We start from the raw sequence: 22,106 nt of genomic DNA on the forward strand, positions 1-22,106 counted from the left end.
ATCTTGTGTCTGTATAATTTGCTTATTTCACGTTTCTTTCCTTTTCCCTGTTCGGTGCTCTTTTCATCTGCCACCACGGCTTGTATGGAACCAGGCTAATCTATTTATCCTGCTCCTGTTCTTTCTACTGAACATGGCCAATTAATGAGAAGTGTAATCTGCACAGAGTACATGTGTCACTGCTGGGGCTGATCAGTCATTAGGGGAGCACACTGAGGAGGGGAGAGCATCCCTGTCCCCAGACTTTGGTGCTTTTGGGGGAATAGCAGTGACAAATCAATTGTTTAATTTTACACCAAGCAGGCTGAAGTGGGTCAGAAGTGTGCACAGAACCTCTTCTCCCTGGGGCTATGTAAACCACCATGGCTTTATATAGCCATGGACATGGGCTCTTTTCTGTGCCTGAGCCCAGTGACATCCATCCCATATCACAGTGGCCAAGTCTGGGCTCACCTCTTGAGGTCAGAAGGGATGTATGATGCAGAAGGTGTAAAACAAATCTGCCTTATTTCCCTCTGATAACTAAATCAGTCCTAGGTGGGTTGAGGATTACAAATCTCAGAATGTGTAATGGCTCTAAAGAATTTTGCCACATTTTGAAAGGCAATCTTTAGAGATAAGCTATGAAGGGCAACATTTGCCAAGTTTTGAGAAAGTGTTTGCTGGGATTAAAGGTTTGGGGTTTTGTCTGGAATTTTTGGCAGTACTAAGGAGTCAAGAGAGTCCTATCTATGCCAAAGTGGGGGCAAAAAAAGGAATTAATAATATATGTGTGAAACCCATAATGCTCTCCATTATCAAAATTTGCTTTAATTACAGAATCTTTCAATTAAAAGAGAATGTTTGAAGCCTTTCATGTTGCCTTAGCTCCTGTTTCTAATTCTTTTCTTTGTTCTTCTTCCTGCAACTTAGTTATACTCTTCCACTAATTTGACCCTTAATTCTAGAAAAGAGTAGAAATTCATTTTGCAGTACTTGCTATTTTTTTTGTGAGTTGCTGTGAGAGAAGTCAGAAGGTTGCTTGTATGAGAAAATAGGCATCAATGTATAACATAAGTATATGATCACTGCTTTAGTTGTTTATTACAGTCTATTGGAGCTGTCTTGAAAGTAAAAATTTGTATATTTAGAGGCAAAATAATGTGTGAGTTTCTTACTAATGCCACTTGAAAAGCTGGGTGTGCTTTTTAAATATATACTGCCTGCATAGCAGCTTTTGAAGAGGTGCATTGGAAATGGTTACCTTTAGCTTGTTCTCCATGGGAAAGCACATCACTGAGGCTGTTCACAATCAAGTCTTCCCTTTATAGCTCCAGGAAATGAAATGGAATATAGTTCCATGTAATGAAATGGAATTTCCCCAACATTTGTCCTCTCACACAAAGCAGGAGGAAAGTCCCTTCCTCTGGTTGGTTTTTTTCAACTTTTAAACTAAAAGAAAAATAAGTGAAGGGACAGAAATTCCTTCTCACCTTTTCTCCCCTGTGGTCAGTGCACTCAGAAACTTGTCTTGTGGTTGTTCTGTTTTGTGTTCCTCTGAATGTGCAGCAGCACTGGGGACTTACCAGTTCATCAAAAGTTAACCTAGAGCCTGGCACCAGGAGCACTGTCCTGCCTTGTGCCACAAATATAACAAATTGGAATGAGCCAGACTATTCATCTCAGCAACATTTCTGAAATTCACCATTTCCTTCTGAAAGCAGTATAGATCAGAAAAAAGTAAATCAAAAAAAGTGAGTGCAGTAAATAAGCATACACTTTTAAAGGCTTAGTCTTAACATTTATAATGAAAATTGGAGTTTAATTTATTATGAAGAAAAAAAACCTATTTTTTCATGGATATTTACCTGCCAGTGATCTCATTTTGCAGAACTCTTCAGCTGCAAAAGAATTAGTGAGGTTTTACAGTACTGATTAACACAATCATCTATTATTACTTGGTTAGCACAAAACCAACACAACTTTTTCTTCCTGTGGTCTCACTTCCTATTTTCATCTCTACCCCTTCACTTTTGTCCTTCAGCAGTTACAGTGCACAAGGATGTCTCATTGTTGGTTCTGGAAATTTCCATTCTAGAACAGGAAATTGCTGCTTAGGTATTGGCATGCATTGCATGCCCATGAAATTGTCAAAGTTTGGGAAAAACTCAGTGTTAAAAACCCCAAACCTTCATGGATGGAAAAGATGAGGACAGAGAACTGGATAAGATTCTTCAAGCTCTGCCAGAAATCCTCCACTGAGATGTTTTATTCATTCTTTGTGCAAAATTTATATATGTGCCAATTTATATATGTTTTATTCAGAGATATATGGTGTCTAAAAAAGAAGCCATAAATGGACATTCAGGAAGAACAAGAGCTTGGCAAAGTTATATAATACTCCCCTTGCAAATTTTCTCTCTTTGTAGCTTTTCTAATCCAGTGTCTTTCCTTAATCTGTTTCTCTGTTGATAAACTGTCTGTTCACACATTTTTGAGATCTCAGAGGTAATTTCAAAGTGTTTGTTTCCTCATGAACTTATGCAAACTTTTTTTTGCTTCTGCAGCTTTTTCTGTCATGGAGTCCCTCAAATCCATGACCTATTGCAGGAGAAATTGTTAACTTGGCATTTTTCTAAACCTGCCCTCTATGAACTTTGTTTGGATTTCTTTGTATAGAACATTTTGAATAGTCAGTCATTATCCACATTCTTTATGCCAACTATGGGTTTGTAAACCTCCCTCATATTCTGACAAGTTGTCTTTTTCAAACTGAAGAATTGTTAAAGAATTTTCTGCAGATTTCTGTGTGTAACAGTGGAAACTCTCCTGTATCTTGGATCCTTCTTATCCCTCTCAGAACACTGTCCAATGTTTTCAGCTTCTTTTTGGGAAAATGGACCAGAAATGCAGCAGTGTATGAGGAGGGAAAGAATTGTTTATACATAATAGTTCAATAGTATTCTCTTTATTTCTGAATTTCTTTAAAAAATTTCCTATCATTTACTTGGTTTGTGAGTGGACTGACTGCCACTGAATAATAGACTGATTTTTTTTTTTTCCATGGGTCATAATCATGTTATAGTGCAAAGTTTTCATTCTTGAGTGACACTGGTTAGCTCAGGGGTTTCTTCCAACACTCAAAGTGAGGACTGGTTTTCAACATTTCTGTCATTTTAGTTAAGTTACAAAACATGCTTTATTTCTATAAGAAGTCTATGCAGCAGTGGGGGGAAATGTTGGAAAATTCTTTTATCTTTAGCACAAAGTGTATGATCCCCATATCCATGGTTAACACTTAGTTTTGTACCATGCAGTGCCAGAGATTAATGTGGCCCTGTGTTAACTCCCTGTGTCTGAGACTGAGCCTTGTGCCAGCTAATGCCTCCCTGCTTACTTGAATTAGTGATTAATATGTGCTGGCTGCTATCTTAGTTTAGAGAATAAGGATTGTGTGTTAGAGAAAAGAAAGATAAGAGAAGTACATTCTGACTTTACAACATAAATTTGAGATACTCTCAAGGAGAAAAGATTGGTCACAAGAGCCAGAGCCATATCCAAACCAGTCCATGGCAATACTGAGCACATGTGCATGTATTCAGAAAACATGATGAATATGTATTAGTTTCAGGGATAGAACCTGGTCTCTTAAGTTACTGAGCATGCTTTAAGAGAATTCCCCCTGCATCCAGTGCTGCTAATAAAGTGAAGTCAGCTTTTCACCTGACTAATTTATTTCCTGGGTTTTGGTGCTAGTTGAATTTGTCAAATGGTCTCTTTTCAGGTCTCTGTCCCTTAGATTACTGAGGAGGTTTTTTCAAAAGCTATGAAACCCCAGGTGTTCAATATTACAATGTTTTTATGTAACATTTTGAAATTAGCTTGAGTTTTGTTACTATCAATAATGAGAGCATACTTTTGTCACTTCTCTGTTCTCTTTCACATAATGACTGTTGGGTCACAAGAGTGATTCCCAGTCTCTCCCCAAGAGATTTAATTCCTTTAAGAACTTCAAAGAATTCCTACAAGCTGATTGGCTTCTTCAGAAAACACTACCAGTTTGGTAAGAGAGGATTTCCTTGGACAGGAAAAATTGTCATTGTCATTTTGATGGGTTTGTGTGGTTACATAGGTGACTATTTGCATTTCAGATTACTTGTTCAGTGTAGCATTCCTACTTACTAGTCATGAATCACTGTATCTTCTCCACATCCCTTTATAAATTCGGGGCAAAAGTTTCATATTTAAGGAGACTTAATCTGCTCTTAGTGATATACCCCTGTAAAACACTTTATGTACTTGACTCTTAATATTCCCCAGCCTTTGTGCACTCTCCTAGCTCCCTGGAAGAGAGGATTTTCATTATTCAGGCATGTCTTGAGAAGTCTTTGAGAGGGTGACAGCTCTTGAGCAGAGATTATGTTTGTGTCACAATCTCAATTGTCAAACATTGCATGTACACTGCATTTTGACTTATTTTTGACTTGACACTGCTACAGATAAGCACTCAGATGATAGGACTTCTCCACTTTACAGTGTGCATGTGGGATATACACAAAGATGTATCCCAGTACTTGCTTTTCTGAATTACATTTGTCAAGCTTTATGAACCATTGCCTTCTGAATTTTCAATGCAAGATACCAAGGCTGGCTATATGTGCTGTTTTACATATGTTTTGCAGTCTCAACTTTCAACCATAAAGCAGTTCAGGACTCTGAATCAAGCCCTTGTGTAATGCAGGTGGCCTGTTGTGGTGCTTAATTTCATTCAGTGCTGAATTTTTGGTGTCCTGTGAGGGAACCCAAATGGTACAAAATCACAAAATACTGTCATTATCTAGGACTGGCAAACTGTTGGTAAAGCAGAGTTGTTAATTGCCACCAGCTACTACACTGAGAAAATTAAAAGCAAAATTTAGTTCTGGACGAATTGTGTTTCCACCACATATTTTTGTAGCTTTTATATTTAAATTTTTCACCCACCAAACTTAAAATTTCCCCTCTTCATGCTGTCTTCTTGTCAACATTGTCCTAGGGAAAGACTTATCAAACAGTTGTCACTTGATTTCTTTGATGAGAAAGGCCTTATCATGATGCTTTTAAAATGTAGGTGGAAATGATTGATGAACAGTAATAACAGTTCTGCAGTCAGTGATCAACAAAAAGCACTTTTCTGAATGGCATGTTTATTTTAGCTGCTGAAAAATTGTTTCAGAAAAGGCTTTTGCAGCTGTTGCTGTTACATTTCCTTTTTGGGTCTGAGGAGAAATAATTTGCCTTTTTTTAAATGTGATTATCTTCCATCCTCTAAGTCTAGGTTTGCAGTGTGGACAGAGGGTCAGCATAGAATGTCCATCTTGGAGAAAGTAAAGTTCAAATGGTTTAAAATAAAAGAATAATTATATCTGCTCCCAAGTGAGCAACTCAGGAAGCAGATAAATAGTTGAAGGAATGTTAGTATTTTGTTTGCAAGTCACATTTCTTGCTTTATTTACATGTATCCTTTCTATTTATAAATGCCATTTTTGCACTCTCTCATTTTCTAATTCACTCTTTTTAATGTCTAGAATTGGATTATGTGTCCTGATTATTTTTCTGAGGTGGTTTCCTAGAATATATACTTTGATGATCCAAAAGAACACGTGTTCTCAAGGAATGTGGAAATTCAGGATTACTTAATTGCAAAATAAATGTTAGTGAATTTTAGGTAAAGTGTAAGGTGCTAATAGGACCTTTATGGTACTTTGTAGATGATTATGAAAGCAGTTGGTTTTGACTAAAAGTAAATAAGGAGATAAAGGAGTGAGATTTTGATTGGATAAATTATCCATTTATTTGAATAATAAATGTTTTATCTGTTATTTAGACTCTGAATTGGGAAAGAAGTCAGTCATATGCCTAAGTAATATTCCCAGTTAAGGCTGTGCATGGATAATGTTATTTTAAAACAGCTAAATATTCTGTAAAAGGTTTGTAAAATTGTCATTGCAATCTTGAAAAGAAGTGTAACTTTAGTTAATCTTTGTTTCATTATTTCTAGCTGTTTGTTCCTCAGATTTTCTTGAGTTAGAGTGCATTTGTGTCAGCAGGGTTTGTATCATGAGCCAGTAAAATCAGATCAAGTGCCTTGGTGTTGTTGCTGCAGGTGGATCATGTCAGCAGTACCTGCTGCTGTCTTGCCTTTTCCATTCAGAACCCTGCACACTCCAAAGCCCTGCATGTACTAAAGGCCAGGCAGGATTAAGGTATCCTCTGGAAACAAGATCAGGCCACTCCTTTTGTATTTCTCCTACTCATTTTCAAAGAAAAATTTCTAAATGGATTTTCTCTTCACAAAGTTTCTCACAGTTTCTAATTCTGATATTTTAGCAATTATGTGAGGAACATCTCTTACAGAGTAATTTGAAGTAAAAAATGGAACAAGCTTTTAGTTTTTTGAATAATTTGTGTTAATTAATGACAAGAAAGCATCTTTGTCTTTATCTGTTGGCTGTTTTATGTAATGCTTAGCCCAGGACAGTGTCTGGCTGGTGCAGCCTTGGCAGAGCTGCCAGAAGGGACATTCAGGGATGGGGCAGCACAGGCAGGTCACCAGCAGAGCAGGCTGAAGGGACAAACCTCTGTTGTGGACATTAAACACCCTCTACAACAATTAATTCATAAGAAGTAGCATTCATCCACCTAGGCCTGACATCTGCTCCTCCAGGTTTTGAAAAGTCAGAATTTTCACCAGTCTACTTGTCCTTTGAATGAACTTCAGTAGAACTTTTGGCCAGTTTTCACACAGGGCTGTGGAGGAACAGTGCACAGAATTTGCATGACAAAAATAGTGAGTGAAAGTAGAATTTGTAAAAACTCACTTGCTGCCAGGAAGTATAGCTACTTGTTGCCTGATTTTAGAGCTATTACTAAAGACTATGTGCAAATATTGAGGGAAATTCTTCTGATCTGTGTTTCAGCCTGCATGTAAATACAGTCTTCAGCTAATTGCCTTAGAATGCCAGTAGTCTTTAAAACTCAAAAAACCATATGGCACTGAAAATTAAAGTAATTCTTGTGTGCAAACTAGGATAGTGTACTATTTTTTCTTAATTTTTAAAAAATGCAGTGTTAAAACCATTGCTCTTCTCTGGTTCTTTTCCAAAAAGCCTTTAAAGCTTCAGGTAAGTGGAACATTTGTAGGTCTCTCCTGGAGTTCAGTTCAGTTACTCAGTTGGCAAGACTGCATCTTACTAAGGTGACATTCACCCTCTTCTTCACAAAGAAGATAATTATTTTGCATCTTCGACCAAAACAGTGAAAATTTGATATTTCAAAATGAGTTTTTAGTATTTTTAGGCCAAATATTGTTTCAGCATGCTGAGATTACAGCTGGCTGATGGCATCCTGGTTTTTTGTCCAATTAGAAATTAAGAGAGCCTTTATATTGATTTATTTATGCCTCGACTATGAGTGAAAATGCTGCAGTTTTCTTCCAATTTAGTAGAAAAACAAACTAACAATGTAATGAAAGATCAAACATTATAGAAATCAAATAGGAATGAGTGAATTTTGTCTTTCCCTGGTTTTTGTAATACAGGAGATATAAAAACAGCTCTGATTAAATATTGCTGCTTCAAATTTGTAAGACTGAGAATATTTTTTCCTTGCCATTGCAGGATAAGAAGGCTTATCTGGATGTCATCCACACCTACATGGAGGTCCATGGGACTGTTCATGGGACAAGCACCATGTACATCCCTGGCTATGTCAAGAACCATGGAATACTCAGTGGGAGGGATTTGCAGTTTCTGCTGAGGGAAACCAAAGTAAGTTTTCAAGCAGGAGTGGTGGCAAAAAAAAATCTCCAAATAGAGGGTGTCTGAAGTGCATGCATTTCACCTCCTATGAATAAGCTCCAAATTTAAAAGCACTGGAAAAAAATTATCATGTGTAAAGGAGCTTAAGTTGTGTTCTGTGTGCCAAGAATTCGTTTTCCATGTCTGTGTTTGGTGGATTGACAGCTCCTATTAGAAAATTGGGATGACAACCTACAGTCCCATTTAAAAACCAGCTTGAGAAACAGGGATAAATGCATTTTTCATTTTCTTGAATGTGATATTCAGCTCAGGGAGATTACCAGCTGAGGATGTGCTCTGTTGTGCATCCCTGAGGTCAAAGTTAGGTAACATCCCAAAGCTGGCTCTGCCCTCCCTGTGACTTTAACCCAGAGTGACCCTGCTCTCTCTGGAGAAAGCAAAGCTCACTTCATTTGCCATTCCTGTCCTTCCTCTGCCTCAGCTGAGCACACAGTGAGCACAGCAGCATGGCTTTTTGTGATGGGCTTTGCCTGTGGCTCCACAGTCAAGGGAACTCAGGATAAGGAATGGGATATGCATTGAAATAAATTTTTGTCCCCACAGTTTTGTTGGGATTCTCTGCCCTTCCCATAATGTTTGTGGCACTTTGCAGCAATAAAGCACTTCAGTAGATTAAATTTAAATAGGATGTTTGACTTCAAGTTGGTGAAAAAAAGGGGTTGTGTGTTTAAAATTAGCAAAATCTGTGGAAGTGCACCACTGCTGATAGTTTCTTGCTGTGCACTTCCACAGAAAAATCTCTTTAAAAAAAAAAAAAAGAAATGAAAAAACAAGCACCTCTTAGGCTTCCCACACAACTGCAGAGATCTCCTTTTTAAAGTACTTGGGAAAATGATGGTAATTTGACATCTCTGTGTGACAGCTGTTGGTAAATTATGAGTTTTTAAAGGCAGCCATTGTGTGTATGTGCTTGATGCATGCAGATACACATAATGTTGCATATTAAAAATCAACATTTGCTTTCGTCATAGATAATCTGAGATTACACAGCTTTTGCCTGTGTGGAGTATGAAATCCCTGTGTTAATCATAATGTGGGAAGAATATTGACCTTGTAATAACCCCAGGAATGAACAGTAACTACCTCCTAAACACCATGTGTTCTACTCACTGAAATAGTAAAATCAGCAAATGGACTTCCTATAGAATTACTGATGTCCCTATACAAATGTCAGTTCATAGTAATAGTTATGTTCAACTAAGCCTTTCTCTAATTTTTTTCAGCCATCTTGCATGTATCCCATTAAAAAGCTTGTTTTTCAGTATTGACTAGATATCTCATCTACTTGTTATTGGCTATATTTGCTGTGCTCTAAGGTGCAATGTAAAGACATACTCAATTCAGGACAAATTCAAGTTGATACCTATGTGTTATGCAATTTAGTTGTATGGATTTTATGACACAGGAGGCAGCAGACTACTTCCACTCAGATTTTGAGCAGTAATTGCAGCATCAGATAGAAGAGACTGTGTTGGGATTGTGAAGTGCTCCTGAGATTGTAAATTGCTTATTTTTCACAAAAAGTATTTGATGAAAAGCATGGATCTGTGCTGTACTGTTGTAAGAGTCCTAGAGCATTTTAGACTCTAAAGATTTTTATTCTATTGTGCATTAGTTATGGTTGGTTTTTTCCTTCATAACACTGGGGAAAATAATTTCCAGAATTTGCTGCATTTCTTAGTAGATGCCACTGAGGAAATCACTGGTGTGTTTCAGAACCCTGTATCAGGAAATCAGGGTTTTAAAAATTATGTCTGCAAGCAGTATTTTAATATGGCTTTTCTGGATTTTTTTAGAAGGTTTGCAGATGACAAAAGCTGTTTTCCATTTAAGGAAATATTTTATTTAGGATACAGCCAGGCTAACAAAACTTTGCCCTGATGATAAGCTGTTAATAGTCCATCTGCTTCTCCTAATACATAAGTGTTGTCAGGGAAATGAGAGTGCAATGTATTTATGATTTTGCAATTAAATGAAATTAAATATGGCTTATTGCATCATGCATTTTGCTTATTATTCCTGTCTAATACAGTTTCAATACATCTAATTGCACAGAAAAACAGCAGCATACTGGGATTGGAAGTAGAAACTGAGATCTCCCATCTGATTTGTTTGGACATTTCAGTTGCAGGGGATTGAGGGATGGGTGGGGTTTGTTTCTGGTTTTTTTGGCTGGGTGATGCTTAGTATCTCCCAGGTACTCTGGCTGTTCTGCCTCAGCAAATGGTTACCTGTCAGTGTTGACCAACACACTGCAAGTCTTCTGGCTGCCTGTACATTCACAGTTCCAGATTTTGATACCCTTTAAGAGGCAGTACTTGAGCACAGCTTAGTGCAAAACACTGCTTACCTGTCACCAGTGGCCATCTGCTGCCTGTGAGGGTCAGTTGTGTTTATGTCAGATGGATCATGGATTGAATTACTAAAATAGGTGCAGGTTTCTTACAAAAACCAAGCTGACTTGAATAGGAGCTTTGTGCCCGAGGAGCACGGTGTGTGTGTGTGCACATGCATTGCAGTGATGCTCAAGGACACTTTTTAATCATAATAGCTTTATTCACTAGGCAACATGGCCAGAGTCCCCTAATGAATTTAGTTACAGGGTTTTCTCACCAGACTATCCATGTGCTGTCAGTGTTGAATAATCAGGGCCATAACTCCAGGCTGGGAACATCTGCAGGTACAATGCTTGTCTGGAGCATCTTGGGGAGACAGCAACCCTTTGTCCTTAAACTTCCAGAAACCTTCACATGGGCAAGAATTGTCTGTCATTGGTTGTGATTTCAACACTGTGTTGGCAGGTTTTTGTCAGGTTAGCTGACAGATGTTCTGGTTTCAGAAAAGGAGAGCTAAATAATAATTTAACAAATCACATGGTTCAGCCTAGTCAGAAGTGTCAACTTATGCTGCACTGCTTCACTTTGTCTTTAGACAGCAAAATACCAGTAGGTGACAGGCTCAGTCCTGTGATTCTTAATCAGAGCTTTACATTCCCAAAATGTCTTTGGTCCCTGCAGTAGCTGGTAGGACACAGTTATTCTGGGCAGTGTGCAGCTGCCATTTCGTTCTGTGTGTGCTGTAAAGCAGCACACTTTGGAGGGAGGGAGTGAGTTCTGCAGGCAGGAGGGGCTGTTTGAGATTCATCATGGCTGGTTCAGCTGTGTAGAGCATGACAAAAACGAGCCATGTCTGCAGTTGCTAATGAGAAGATGTGAAGCCATTCATCACGTCGGGGGAGAATGGGGTAGGCGAGCTGGCAGCCTTCCTGCAGCTCACAGGGCTCCGTGCCAAGTGGGCAGCTGGAGGACTTGGACCAGGCTCTCTTGGAGGAACCACTGGTGAATTCTTAAGAAATATTTCTCCTTTCAAGAAAGTTTCAGATGCAACTTTTTCTTTCAAGTCACTGTGAATTTTTCAGAGTTCAAATTTGTTTATTAAGTGGGTTTTACGATTTCCGTATGGGGATTAATAAAAGTAGGAGCAACAACCTGCTTAGACAGACATAGGCAAACAAACTTTGTTTTCATATTGCTTTTTATGAAGGAATATATTTTTACTTCCCCATACTTCATAAAATCAGCTAAAAAGATATTTACCTAGTGATTTTATTCTCAAGTTGTTTGAATCACAAAAGGATTGACTTTTGCAGAAAGTATTTTGTATTGAAAAGAATGTAGCAATATAGTTAACCTTTGCTATACTCCTATTTCTGGAGATCAGAAGAGAATATATAAGTTCAGTAAGGAGGCATATTAATGTGGTGATAAACCTACCAACCTGACAGAATAAATTAAATAAAGTGCAGTAATGTTAGAAAGGAGAGAGAAGAAGATAAACACTCCTGTGCATGGAACTGCACCATTTAGTCTCTGGAATATTAATTTTTTTCTTAACTATTCAGCTAGTCATAATTATAATCAGTGAAGTAAAGCTTTCACTCCTTATTTTATTATTTTGGCTATAATTTAGGAAGACTGTTTAAGTACTTATTTTAATAGTAGTCTGATGTGGTGCTGTAAACTCCACCATAAAAAATACTCAAAAAAACCCATACTGCTTTGCATGAGAAGGGTTTTGAGTTACTTTGTGTGTCAGAGATGTTTCCACTCAACTACTGCACTGTGAGAGGGCCATTTTCATTACAGCAAGAGTGGTGTCTTGGCTGGTGTGATGCTGGGTGGCCAACTCAAAGGTCTGACATTCCAAACTAGTTCATTCAAAAGGTGGAAAAGGTTCCTGAGGAGCCTTTGTTATGATGTTGCAGACACAAATCTCCTTCTCCAGTCCATGCAGACCTACAGACATACTGGGGCAGCAGACCTTGCTAAGAAGGAATGGGTTAAAAAACCACCAATGCCACACTGCTGTTTCCATGATGATTCTACTTCTGCATTTGTTGGCAATTATCTCTTTTAGATGGACTTTTACAGTGTAGCTTCCTCCTGGCAGTCACCACGTTCAGTGTCAGCGTGCAGAGCTGGCTGTGCCATGTGCCCACTTAAAGCTCTCTAGGAAAATTAATGGCTTTTGCTTTCAGAAACATTGGAAAGGTGAGAAAAACATTGACAAACAGAATATGAATTTTTTCCAAGCAGTAATCAACCAGTAAAGCATAAAGCAATTCTCCTCTGCATAGCAGTTCTGCTGCTGCTAACAGAGTGAGATCAGGACTAACATTTTTTGCCACGTGTGGTGTTACCAGCACATCCCATTTGAAATTTTGCAATATGGATCTTCAGCCCTAGAGTTCAGGTGCCTCCCCATGGTGGACTGGGCTCCCAGACCTACATCTGATGAGAAATTACCTTAAGAGCCACTGTCAGCACCTCCAGTGCTGCAGGCAGCAGTGTACAGCTATATCACAAATTAGGGGAAGCACAATCTGGTCTAAATCTTCACTCTGTGGGACAGAGCCTTGTCTTGCCCACAGCCTCATCTGTATTGAGGATGGATGTTTGCTTCACTGGTACCTGAAAATGGGTGATTGTTATTTCTCCTTTTTTGGTTTTTCAGTTAGTGACTTGCAGTATTTGCTGCATACTCTTAGGAAGTACCTTGACATATTGTTTTAGCCTTTCTGGAAATAACAAGCTGCATGTAATTCAAAGGATTAGCAAATGAGAGCATTGTAAGTTACAGAAAAGGCCTGTGTTCTCTAATACTTGCTCTTTTAATCACAATGAATGTGACTTTATTAAGGCATGTAAGATATTTCTATTTTACTCTTTACGCCAGACAAAAACTGACTCCCTAACCAAGGAGCATTAATTGTAGAGACTCACAGAATGGTTTGGGTTGAAAAGGACCTTAAAGATCATCTAGTTCTACCCCCTGCCATGGGCAAGGACACTTTATAAGGAACAATTTCCTGGAGAAAGCTCTGGATTGAGTTTGGGAATTTCAGTTGCTTTGCTGATGTGCTGGAGGGTGGTAGAAGGGCTGAAAGAAGGATTTGAGGGGCTGCAGGGAGTTGTGAGCCAGGCTGCAAGCTCAGGCCACCACACACACACACACCCTGTTCTGGGGATCAGACACATCCTTCTTCCTTCAAAGGATCAGTGCTGCTTAGAGGTGAGGTTGGAAAATGGATGGGAAACAGGTGGTAAGCTATTTATTATAGATTAAGTGATGGCAGTGCACTCTGTGCTGTCAAAACATAAACTCATGTTTCTTTTCCCATGGAGCTTCCTCCCAAATAAATGGACCAGTCAGACACAGAACTCAGCAGTGCACAGCAGCAGTTTATTAAAAAAGTGCTAAACTAAGCAAACAACCCAGCATTCCCTACATAACAGACAAACACAGAATCATAGGAGAATTGATATTTAAGATAGGTTTAATTGCTGGTTCTCAGCTGGTTTTCTGCCTGAACTGAGTAGTTTAAAAAATATTTTATGTGCAGACTGTATGAAATGGTTTCATGTCCTTAATTCATTTTTTTCAGCAGATTACCTTTTTGTAAATTCAGCCTCTTTTGGGATTATTTGTAGTATACATTTCTCTGACTGAAAGGTGGTACATTTTATGCCATATATAAAACCAGAATTCATATAATTTGTCTTCAATAGAAATAGCTTCTGGATCTTTCTGTTACCAGCCACTGGAGAGGTTCTTTAAGATTTAAATCTATGAGAGAGTTGAGAAACTTTTTGCAAGTAGGCAACTTTTTTAACTTGAATATTGAGATCTGAAATTACAATATTCAGCTCCATGCAGTGAAAATTGTATGTCCTCAGCTATGCTGAGAAGTGTTAACTTGCTTTTCTAAAATGAGCCAGCTCTGAATTTATACTGTTGTTGCCATGGGTAGGGGAGGATTGATGCTGCAATGCCTGTGCATGACAGGGCTGACTACAGGTTTATGCATCAATGTTAGGAAGAGCCTCCAGCTGTGAATGTTCTGTTACTGGGATTCATTTCCATGTTGCAGAAGATTTAATGCAGAATAGTATACCTTGACCTCTTTGAATATGTGTCCTGATTGCATGACTCTCATTGCTATGAAAGTTGTGCTTTGTTTTCCTGAAAAAAGCAGTAGATATATATATATATATATATATATATATATATATATATATATATATATATATATATATTTATGAGTTATGTAAAAGCACTGAAAAATTGCTGTTCCAACTCAGAGCTTGTAGTTCTCCTGTTATACACAAACATTCAAATGAAGATGAAGAGTCCTGTATTTAATTCAGAAGGTTTTATTATGTTTGGCCAGGAAAGGGGTCAAGATTTTTTTCAGACAACTCCAAAAAAACATTTGATGTGTTTTCACTGAAGCAGAGCAGTGCCTTTTCTGGAGCACCTGGAATCTCAGCTGGTGGAGGAAAAGCTTTGGGATGGATTTTTGCTCTGGCTTCCCTTGGAGGCATTGAACCCTCTGAAGCCCCTGCAGGCTCTTGCTGTGTCTTGAGCTGCTGTTTGCTGCCACCTACTGTTTTAATTAGGAGGCTTAATTAGTGTGCCAGGAGCTGTTCCTGTTGGCAAAGCCAGGGGCTTGGCTGGCTTGGGAGCTGGGAGAACACTGGTGCAGCTGTACCTGGAGGTTGCTGCCTTAGAACCTGTACCTGTAGGAAAGCCCCAGCCACTCCACTTCAATACCAATTAACCACCAATTTTTCCCCAAAAAAGGCCCTAAAAGGAGCTGTTGTTGCCTCAGCTCCATGAAAAACCACCCTCAGCTCATTGCAGATGATGATGGTCAAATGTGTTTCACAGGACATTCCATTACTGCTTGGGTGGCAGGTGGTGAGCTGTTGAATTTCTCCCATTTTCTCCTGAGAATTGCATTTTCTTCAGGCTGCTACATTTAGAATGGGTTTTTGTTTCTTTTAAGCTAGCTCTGAGCTTTTCTATGAATAACAAAAATTAATATATTCCTTATTTTGTATTTTTCAGCTGTTTGTTGGTCTTGGATTTCCATATGAAGGGCCAGCTCCCTTGGAGGCTATTGCCAATGGATGTGCTTTCCTAAATTTAAGATTTAACCCACCAAAAAGTAGCAAAAACACTGATTTTTTCAAAGGCAAGCCCACACTCCGAGAGGTAAGCTGTATCAATCTTGATAATTTTTTTTATTGAAAATATTTTTGGGTTTCCTTTTAGTAACAGAATATAGGAGAAATTTATTAAAGGTGTGCAAATGCTTTTTCCTTTAGTCATTGATGGGAGTATCAGTTCTTATTTTTATAGGATAATTAAAATGGTGTTGTTAGCACGCTTCAAGCTTTATCTCTGGATTTGTTTATAGGTACATTCTGCTACTTCTTATTGAGACATCATAAACTGAAGTTTCACTTGGAAACCTGATGTTCTGCCCAGGAACAGATCATGTCATTTTGATACATCATTTGAAAGTGTTTTTATTTTGTTGAAGAAACAGACATTGCAGTGTACTGTGCAGGAAATAAATAGGTGTTTAAGTAAATTATGAAAAGGGCATTTGTGGGTGGTTATGTGTGTTTTGGGTTTTGGTTTTTTCCTTCAGAAAAGACCTGTTCAAGGCACTGTTGAGTTAAGGTATTAATGGTCACCCACCATGTTTGTGGTTAAATGCTGAAGACTTTTGGAGAACTGACTCTTGAAGAAAACAGGAAAACCAAACTCCAAGCTTTCAAAGCAGTCAGTGTGTTTAGACTCCCAGTGAGAGAAGATCGAAGCTAAGTAAACCAATCCCTCACCCTGGCACTGACTTTGGAATATTTTTCTTTTATTCAGTGTAGGTAATCTTCAGCCTGTACTTGTAAGAGCCACTTGTACAGAGCCATTTCTGACATCAGCACTCATGTCTGGCTTGCTCATAGGTGTATGTACATATATTCTTCATGTATTTATATCAGAGGAAAACTCTCAGGTAACATGCAGGTGATGAGAACCTTGCACAGCCACACTTCCCAATTCAGGTTGTGCTTGGGCCATATAAATTGTGTTCTGAGCAGCACCAGCTGGTTGATAAGCAAAAGTCGATTTCCCATTTTCAATCAGGAAAAGGAATTCTGTATAATTTTATGATCTACAGCTGTAATTGCCTTTCTTGTTCTACACTGAATTCATGTCCTGTACAAGCTGAAGCTTGCCCCTTCTCTCAGTCTGTGTTGCTGACAAAGGAGACAGCAGTAAGGGAATAAAAGCTTGTTTAAATTTTCTCCTTGGGCTTGACACCTTTCAAAACTTTTGTGAGTTCCTCAGTTTTTGTCTCATTTCCAGTTGTTCTGTGCCCAAACACCATAACTGATCAGGCTCAGTAAATAATCTGAACCCATCTAAGTGTTTCATAGGAATTTCAGGGCTTGGAATGCCATGATAATTCCTGATGCCATGCACTAACAGAAATGCTGTGTACCTGACTTGTACAGAAAAATGATCCCTACTGACTTCTCTAGTCCAGAGTACATCATGTGTATCCATCAGGAATATTGCTGCCTTCCCATGCCCTGCTGACCTCTCCTGAGAGTGACCTTTTCTCTGACTGGTCTTCAGAACTGCATTTAGATCCCATTGCCAGTAATCCATGTGTGGTTCTCTGGGATTAAGAAAACCCTTAAATGCTTCTCTCCATTCTTCAGATGCTAAAGAAGAACAAAAACAGCTTGTGTAGTTCTGTGGCATGATTATCCACATAAGAATTTGAAGATAAAGTCTGTGTTAAGTGGTTTTGTAAAGTAACCTTTGCAAGTTACTAGTCTCCACAAGCAAAATGCAATGACTATTTTTAGTGGGTTTTTTAGTATTTTTGGTAGTGAATGCAACAGTTTCTTGCATTCACTTGAGGACAAGAGCAAGTACAGTGATCTCCAGTGCAGGAGAAAGTTCTTCCCAACAGACACTGTTTCCTGCTTCAGATCTTCTGCAGTGCCTTTGTGTCATAAGGACAGCATAAAGAGACAGCTGTGTAAACATTGCCTATAAACAATCTCTCCTGGGGGGGTTTTGGCATTTATTGAAAAAGCAGTTTTCTTCTGAGACTGGTGTGAACCACTTCTGTAGTTTTTGTTCCCTTTTTTGTGTTCATGTGCATGCTCTCACTCCTCAGTGACCAGTCACAAAAAGTACTTATTGATCTGTCCTGCTGGTTCTGAAAGCAACTCTGATACAGTTTTTCTTAGTTACCTTCTTGAGTATTCATTGATATTGTTTTCTGACAAAGTGGTGAGCAAAATATTGGCTATCACTCTTGGTGAGGTCATGTTACTCTTCTGCCCTCAGTCATGAGAGTCAGAATTCATCCTTTTTTATTAAAATTATTCTTTCTTCAATTGTGCTCACAGTATTCTGGAAATGTTTGAACTTTGAAGGATGCAGGATGGCATCTCTGGGAGCCAGCCATGCAGCTCTAAGCAGGACTTGTGGCAGTGAGAGGTTGTGAAGGAGGGTGGCTTTGTGAATGAGCTGTGGGGATTCAGGGTCACAGTGCAAGTAATTTCAGCAAACATCAAATCTTCTGTGATGTGGGTCTTTGTGAGGGTTGAAGACACAAATTAGAGATGCATGTATCTTACATGTGATCTGTGCAATCAAAATCACTCTGTAAATTTAAAGAGAAAATCTGAAAAGTAACTCAGAAGGAATGATGCTGATTGTTGTGTTCTATCTGAATTTTTGCCCTATCCTAGTGCATTTCATCCAAAAAGTCTGATTAAGAGAGCAAGAGGCAAGGGTATCTTTGCACATTAATTTTTACCAATATAATTTCTTCTTTCAGTTGACATCTCAGCATCCCTATGCTGAAGTTTACATTGGGAAGCCCCATGTGTGGACTGTGGACATCAATGATCTTTCTGAGGTTGAGAAGGCTGTGAAATCAATTTTGAATCAAAAGGTGAGAAATGTGTCTTTAATTTGTTATCAGCACTTGGTGTAGTGTGTACTGCACCTGCAGTGCTTCCTAGTGTTAGTCCAATGAGTACTGCATTTTGGTAGGGTATTGAAGAAAAAAGGGTTATTACATAGCTATGGTATCAAAATTATCATGTTTTAGTAGTACTGGATGTGTCAGGTTCTTACTTGAAAAAAAGGAGTGGGTGAATTTGTACAGAAATGAGAATTTCACATGTGAATTACACAGCAATCTGTGTTTTCTGTGCATTCAGAGGGGAAGTTTTGTTGTTGATTGTTAGAGCATTGCAGACTCTGCTCAACTCTGAGTTTGTAACCTTGAGATTCCCACAGAAGTGCTTGTGCACTTACAGTGTGGAATGGTAATGAGGGCACTTCAAGGAGGGAAAAGTATGAAGGAATTTTCAAAGGTATCACATTCTGTTTTGTCACTTCAACTTCAGAACTGAAACTTAGTTAAAACAGGAGCTCTGGAATCCCAGAGGATCTCAGACTAGCCTTACATCTGCCACTTGGCAGTGTACTCTGAGTTTCCATGAAGATAGCCATGGAGCAATTCTTATTGCTTTTAAAAAGGAGAAAAATCAGCTAAAACTTCTGATGGTTTTGTAAAATTACTAATTCCTAATGAATTTATTAGTACTTTTTGTTGCTGCTCAAGCTATAATGGAGTTATTTGGAACAGAAGCTGCTGCCACAGAGTACACCACAAATTTGGTTGAAGCAAAACCCCTCTAACCTTAACACACTGTCTCCACAGATTGACCCTTACTTGCCCTATGAATTTACCTGTGAGGGAATGCTTCAGAGGATGAATGCCTTTATTGAAAGACAGGTATGAACTTTTGTTGTGGGTGACTTTGGATTATGTTGGAAAGGGAGGACCATCTCCATTTTAAAGCTTCTCAGTGTTGCTGCTGTCCAAGTAGAAATAGTAGCTGTGCAGACCTTGGCATTATATGAAAGCAGAAAGGCAAAGCGATTTTTCAGTGTGTATGTGACTTCCTTAGCTGTGTACACACATAAAAGCTTTGGATCATGAAGGATCACTTAAATAAAGAGGTGTTTTTTTGGTAGAATTGCAGCCTCTGGGCAGATTTTACAAGTATTTAGTTTCAATCAATAAAGATTTAAATGGTTTGGAGCCCAGTTACTTAAAGGACTTTTGGTCCCTGTGCATTATTGCCAGCTGAGAGCAGCAGAAGATGTTGAGTTGGAGTAATAAACTGCAGAGATTTACATGGGATCCTGGTTTCTAGAAACTGTGTGTTTGCTTGGACTTCTGCCCAAACCAGATCTGTTGCAGTAGCCAGCTCTGCCTTTTGTTCTGGCTGCTGCAGAAGAGAGATAGGAATAACCTTTATCTCTGATATGTCATTTAGTTGCCAGGATTTCTTTCAAGGGCACTGGACATGTGTCTGTGCTTGTGTTTCTGAAGGTGGGTGCTATTAAAGACAGTCCTGAAGAATAGCACAGCTCCAGGTCAGAAGGGCAGTTAGCACAGCCTAGCTATTCCCACTTTACTGCCAATAAACACTTTAAGCTTTTTGCTGCTGTATTGACGACAAAACCTGTAAAAGTACCACTGCTGCTTTTGATTATTCTACCTAAGTTAGCTATAATTGGAGTTTTTGTCAATCAGGAAGAATGGAGCTCAGTGTAAAGAAGAAAAAGAGACAATCAAGAGATGGCACCTGTGGCTAAACCTGTCTCTTCCCTCTGGCCCTCCCCCAAGGGCGAAGCCCTCCCTGGTGCTTCTCAGAAATCCACAGAATATTGTAATTTTGTTCATTGCTTTGACTAATTGTCAAAAGCTGGTGGTGTTTCACAGCTCCCAGGATGTTCAAGCACAATTTTAGCTGCATGTGCTTAGCACTTTGCCTAATTAATGTGTCAGATGAACCAAAAACAAGAAGCAAAAATAAAGACTGAGACCTAATTTTCACAAGTTTGTGGTGGAGGCAGGAAGAAGAGAAAGCAAAATGGGTGCAAAGATGCTGGAAAAGAGCTGGTATGGTTCAGTGGTGCCTTGACCATGACAGTGGGGTCTTCAGGGGATGTGTGAGTGAAGAGATGGGGCCAGAGACACCCTCCCACTACTCATTCTGTGGACAGGGAAAGTGTGGCATTTAAGGGAGGTCTGCAGAGTTCCCCTTCTGGGGCCTTGGCTGAGGGTCAGGAGGACAATGTTCACAAGAATGGTTTAGTGAACTCCCCAGATCTTCAGCTCCAACACCTGGGCTGAAGCCTTCTGAGGTAAGAGAGCTGTGGCTGCACACCCAGCAGTGCCTCCTTCAGCTGGGTTAAAGCTGCTTTGTGTCCAAGCTGCTCCATCCTGGCACTGCAGCCCAGGGTGGCTGCTGGGTGCATCCCTGCATCTGCTGAGCCCATCCCTGATCCTCTTTGCCCTGTGGCTGCACACACAGTTGTGGCTGCTCTGCAAGGCAGCAGCAGAGGCTGGGAACTAGAGGGAGGGATTGCTTCAGTTTTGGCACTGGCATCAAAGGAGCAGCCAGGCAACCACAGCCAAAGCAGCAGGGATTCCCTGCTGCAAATCTGGGAGCTGTTGGATGAGGGCTGATGGAACAGACACGCTGACTTTGAAAGATGTGGCCAGGCAAAGAACTTGATAACCCAGCAGAAATGTTTCAGGCAGGACTCTGAGGTCAAAAAACTGACTTGGCTCAGCAGAGGGTCAGCTGAGCCCCAGAGCCTGGCAAAGGGAATGAGAACATTCATCCAAGAGCAAGAAAAGACAGATGAAGGATGACACCTCCTTTGGTCTCATCCTGAAATTTGTGGATCCCTTTCAACCTGTGATATTTTGTGATTCATGACTGTATAATATTACATTTGTGGTGAGACATGGAAGTATGAAAACTTCCTTCTTCAGCAGAGGAAATCAAAATGGAATAAAAAAAACTCAAGCTGATATTGAGAACTGGTAAATGAATTTGGCGGCTTTGGGTCATAGTGAGCCATCAATTCACACAAGTTTTTGGTTTGGTCCAGAGAAAGCAAAATATGATGGACCAGGCCCAAATTATTTGGTCACCCTTTGGCAAGAGTTGCCAAATGTTAAAATATAGTCATAGTATTGTGAAATGTTGTCTGAACACATCATAACAAAACATGATCTGTCACTGCAGGATTTCTGCCATGGACAGGTGATGTGGCCCCCATTAAGTGCCCTTCAAGTAAAAATTGCTGAACCTGGAAAATCCTGTAAGCAAGTCTGTCAGGAAAGCCAGCTCATCTGTGAGCCTTCCTTCTTCCAGCATCTCAACAAGGACAAAGCTCTGCTTAGGTAAGTATTTATAGCACAACTATATTGTCTGATCTCTTTATTGCACTGGATTTTACCACACTTGGAATTTGAAACACAAGTTCTGTGAGAAGGGAAGGTGGGGAGGGCAGCTCTGGCTGCAGGAAGCTGTCAGTGCTTTGTGGAGTGTGTGGTAGTGGTGATGCTGAGAGCAGCCTGCCAGGAGCACAGGGAGCCAAAAACCTTCTGTCACTATTGTCCTGGGTAGAGAATTATGAAGCCTGGTACATTGGAGGTGTTGGTGCAGATGTGTAAAACTCACCAGCTGTGCATTAAGGAAAGGAATGTTGCTTTTGGGTGCTGTCTCTTTGGAAATGTGTCTGTTTTCCTTTCAGAATGAAATCATAGTCCTCAAAACCAGGTTCCCACAAATGGCTGCTAGGGAATCTTCTTTCCAGGTTTCCTATCCCCACTTTTTGCTAAATTACATTGCAGAAGAATTTAGGGTTTGTATTTTATTTGAAAAGGTGTCATTTCCAGTGAAGTACTGAAGCAGCTCATATAAAAACTTTCTTTTCTAGCTGTCTAGACAAAATCATAATCCTGTGGAAAAAAAATTTGTCTGTTAAATGCTGAAAGTTACCAATGCTTCCAGC

General features: G+C 39.4%; 1 protein-coding gene across 1 annotated transcript in view; it reads left to right on the forward strand.

The window, feature by feature from the left end:
* The window catches only part of MGAT5 (alpha-1,6-mannosylglycoprotein 6-beta-N-acetylglucosaminyltransferase), a 111,500-nt gene that overhangs the window by 81,658 nt on the left and 7,736 nt on the right, over positions 1-22,106 (forward strand). Inside the window, exons 12-16 of the mRNA XM_079311244.1 lie at positions 7,638-7,787; positions 15,249-15,395; positions 18,052-18,168; positions 18,946-19,020; positions 21,335-21,492. Coding sequence (XP_079167370.1) covers positions 7,638-7,787; positions 15,249-15,395; positions 18,052-18,168; positions 18,946-19,020; positions 21,335-21,492 — 647 coding nt within the window. The remainder of the gene's footprint in view (positions 1-7,637; positions 7,788-15,248; positions 15,396-18,051; positions 18,169-18,945; positions 19,021-21,334; positions 21,493-22,106) is intronic.

This window comes from Erithacus rubecula (assembly GCF_903797595.1).
Source record: "Erithacus rubecula genome assembly, chromosome: 8".
In the NCBI taxonomy this organism is placed as follows: Eukaryota; Metazoa; Chordata; class Aves; order Passeriformes; family Muscicapidae; genus Erithacus; species Erithacus rubecula.